The sequence below is a fragment of the Phacochoerus africanus genome, chromosome 3 (genome assembly GCF_016906955.1).
Source record: "Phacochoerus africanus isolate WHEZ1 chromosome 3, ROS_Pafr_v1, whole genome shotgun sequence".
In the NCBI taxonomy this organism is placed as follows: Eukaryota; Metazoa; Chordata; class Mammalia; order Artiodactyla; family Suidae; genus Phacochoerus; species Phacochoerus africanus.
The window spans coordinates 56,188,501-56,191,065 of NC_062546.1; the positions used below are offsets into that span (position 1 = coordinate 56,188,501).

The 2,565-nt window shown below is 42.1% G+C and overlaps 1 protein-coding gene across 1 annotated transcript; it reads left to right on the forward strand.

Moving 5' to 3' along the window:
- Positions 1–363: 363 nt before the first annotated feature.
- On the forward strand, positions 364–1,608 carry ZFP42 (ZFP42 zinc finger protein). Its single transcript, XM_047770384.1, has one exon. The coding sequence runs from the start codon at positions 464–466 to the stop codon at positions 1,346–1,348; it is 885 nt and encodes a 294-aa protein (XP_047626340.1). The 5' UTR covers positions 364–463; the 3' UTR covers positions 1,349–1,608.
- The last annotated feature ends 957 nt before the right edge of the window (positions 1,609–2,565 follow it).

Genomic DNA, 2,565 nt, shown 5'->3' on the forward strand with positions numbered 1-2,565 from the left:
ATCCAACTAGAAACCATGAGGTTTCGGGTTCGATCCCTGGCCTCGTTCAGTGGGTTAAGGATCCGGTGTTGCCGTGAGCTGTGGTGTAGGTTGCAGACGTGGCTCGGATCCCGCGTTGCTGTGGCTCTGGCGTAGGCCAGCCGCTACAGCTCCGATTAGACCCCTAGCCTGGGAATCTCCATATGCTGCGGGAGCGGCCCTAGAAATGGCAAAAAGACAAAAAAAATAAAAAATAAAAAAAATAAAGATATACATGTAGCCATTCTGTTGCTGGAAAGTGAGTTCCAGGCCCCTTTTTTTGAGTTCATTTTCTGACAATGGCTCTAATGTTGGAATGTATTTTAGCTAATGGCAACTATCTCAAGCAGGTGCTTTCTGAAGACAACTCGCCCAGATCCCTACTCCGTGGAAGTGGTTGATCTATTCTGGTGCAAACCTTCAAGGAGGGAGCTCACAGGACGACATGGACCAGCAGCTGAAGAAAAGGGAAAAGAAAGGCCTGGGTGGAAGAGCTGTCAGCAGGGACCAGTCACAGGCAGCCCAGCAGGAACCACCTGACGAGGCCTGGACCTTAAGCGATGAAGATGTGTGCTATGAGACTAGCTTTCGGGTTGTCGAGGAGGATTCCTTCTCTGACTGTTACATAGAATGCATAATAAGAGGGGAGTTTTCTGAACCCCTCGTGGAAGAGGACTCACTTCTTAAGTCCCTTGACTGCCTGAAAGAAGGATCAGAACAAGAGCTCTCTCAACAGGTGCTTACAGCAAGCTCACTTCTCGATTGTTCCTTGGAATACATGAAAAAGGGGGCAAAACAAGAACTTCCTCAACCAAGTGTCGGAGAGAATTCACTTCTTGAGTTTTCTGAGTACATGCCAGGCAAGAAGCTTCCTCCTGGAAAAATACCCAGCACTGACTTTTCAGATCCTGAAGCTCTCAAAGAATGTGCTAGGACGAAGCCAAGTAAAAATAAAAGTGCTCCAGAGAAAATTGTCTGTCCTCAGAGTGGATGCACAAGAGAGTTCATCAGTAGAGCTTCTCTGAGAAAGCATCTCTCCGTTCACAGTCCCCGGGATCACGTGTGTGCAGAATGCGGGAAGGCCTTCAAGGAGAGCGCAAAACTAAAAAGGCATTTTCTGGTTCATACTGGAGAGAAGCCATTTCCCTGCACTTTTGAAGGATGTGGAAAACGCTTTTCACTATCCTTCAATTTGCGTACACATGTGCGCATCCACACCGGGGAGAAACCTTTCGTGTGTCCCTTTGAAGGCTGTCGCAGGAAGTTTATTCAATCAAATAACATGAAATCTCACCTCTTAACTCATACAAAGGCCAATACAAATCAGTGAAAGAAGACTGAAAATAATCCCCTCACATGATAAGCATTTTTGATTGAGGACAGATATGCCTCACTGATTATTGTTTCAGGAAACAATTTTTAAATCAAGGTATTTTTTTTTTTTTAATGTTACAAAGATGCTCCTATAGTCTATAGTACTTTGTAACTTTGCATGTAGAATTATGATGTGCTTCCAATAGTAAGGTCATTGATGAACTTAATTCAAAAGCATAATCCTTAATTACTACAAATCATACCCTTTTTTTTGGATATGGGACTTAATATCACATACTATAAATATGAAATTAATTTTGCTTTTTTAAGGTGGTAGTTTCCAGTTTAGCTTTTTCCTTTTATGAATTTCTTAATACATGCGATAATTCTAGAGAATAAAAGTTGTGTAGTAGATTGTCAATAAATGAATGACTAGTTAACCATTTTTTAAGTTGAACATATTGTTTAATCATTTTGTTATTGTATCAAACAATATTGAAATCAGAGCATAGATGTAAAAGGTTACTTGAAAGTGTCAATCCATTTGAATCAACTTTAGAATTTTTAAAATAAAAGGAAATAAAACCACAGAAATGTACTAACACTGTATTAAAAAAACAAGGAAGTATGCATTTAAAGTCAATATCCCATGGAGTTCCCGTTGTGGCTCAGTGGAAACTAATCTTCACTAGCATCCATGAGGACTCAGATTCGATCCCTGGCCTTGCTCAGGGAGTTAAGGATCTGGCATTGCCGTGAACTGTGGTGTAGGTCACAGATGTGGCTTGGATCCTGAGTTGCTGTGGCTGTGGTGTAGGCCAGCAGCTGTAGCTGCAATTCAACTCCTAGCCTGGGAACCTCCATATGCTGCAGGTACAGCCTTTAAAAGAACAAAACAAAAAAAAAAGTAATAATATAAAGGATCCTGCATTGCTGTGGCTGTGGCATAGACTGGTGGCTACGGCTCCGATTGGACCCCTACTCTGGGAACCTCCACATGCCTCGGGTGTGGCCCTAAAAAGACCAAGAAGAAAAAAAAGGTACCATTTATTCATGTCTTCAAAATTAGCAAAACATGGCAAAGATTGATCGTTCAATACTGGTGAAGTTGCGGGGGGTTAGAGGGAAAGTTATTTCCTACACGATTGGATAAGGTATAAATTGTCCCAGCAGTTTGGAGGGGTGTGCTGAATCAGTTTTCTAGGGCTGCCGTAACAGTACCACCAACTGAGT

Bases quoted from the DNA above. Each gene is read 5' to 3' on its own strand.
- ZFP42 (XM_047770384.1), top strand. From the start codon at position 464: ATGGACCAGCAGCTGAAGAAAAGGGAAAAGAAAGGCCTGGGTGGAAGA.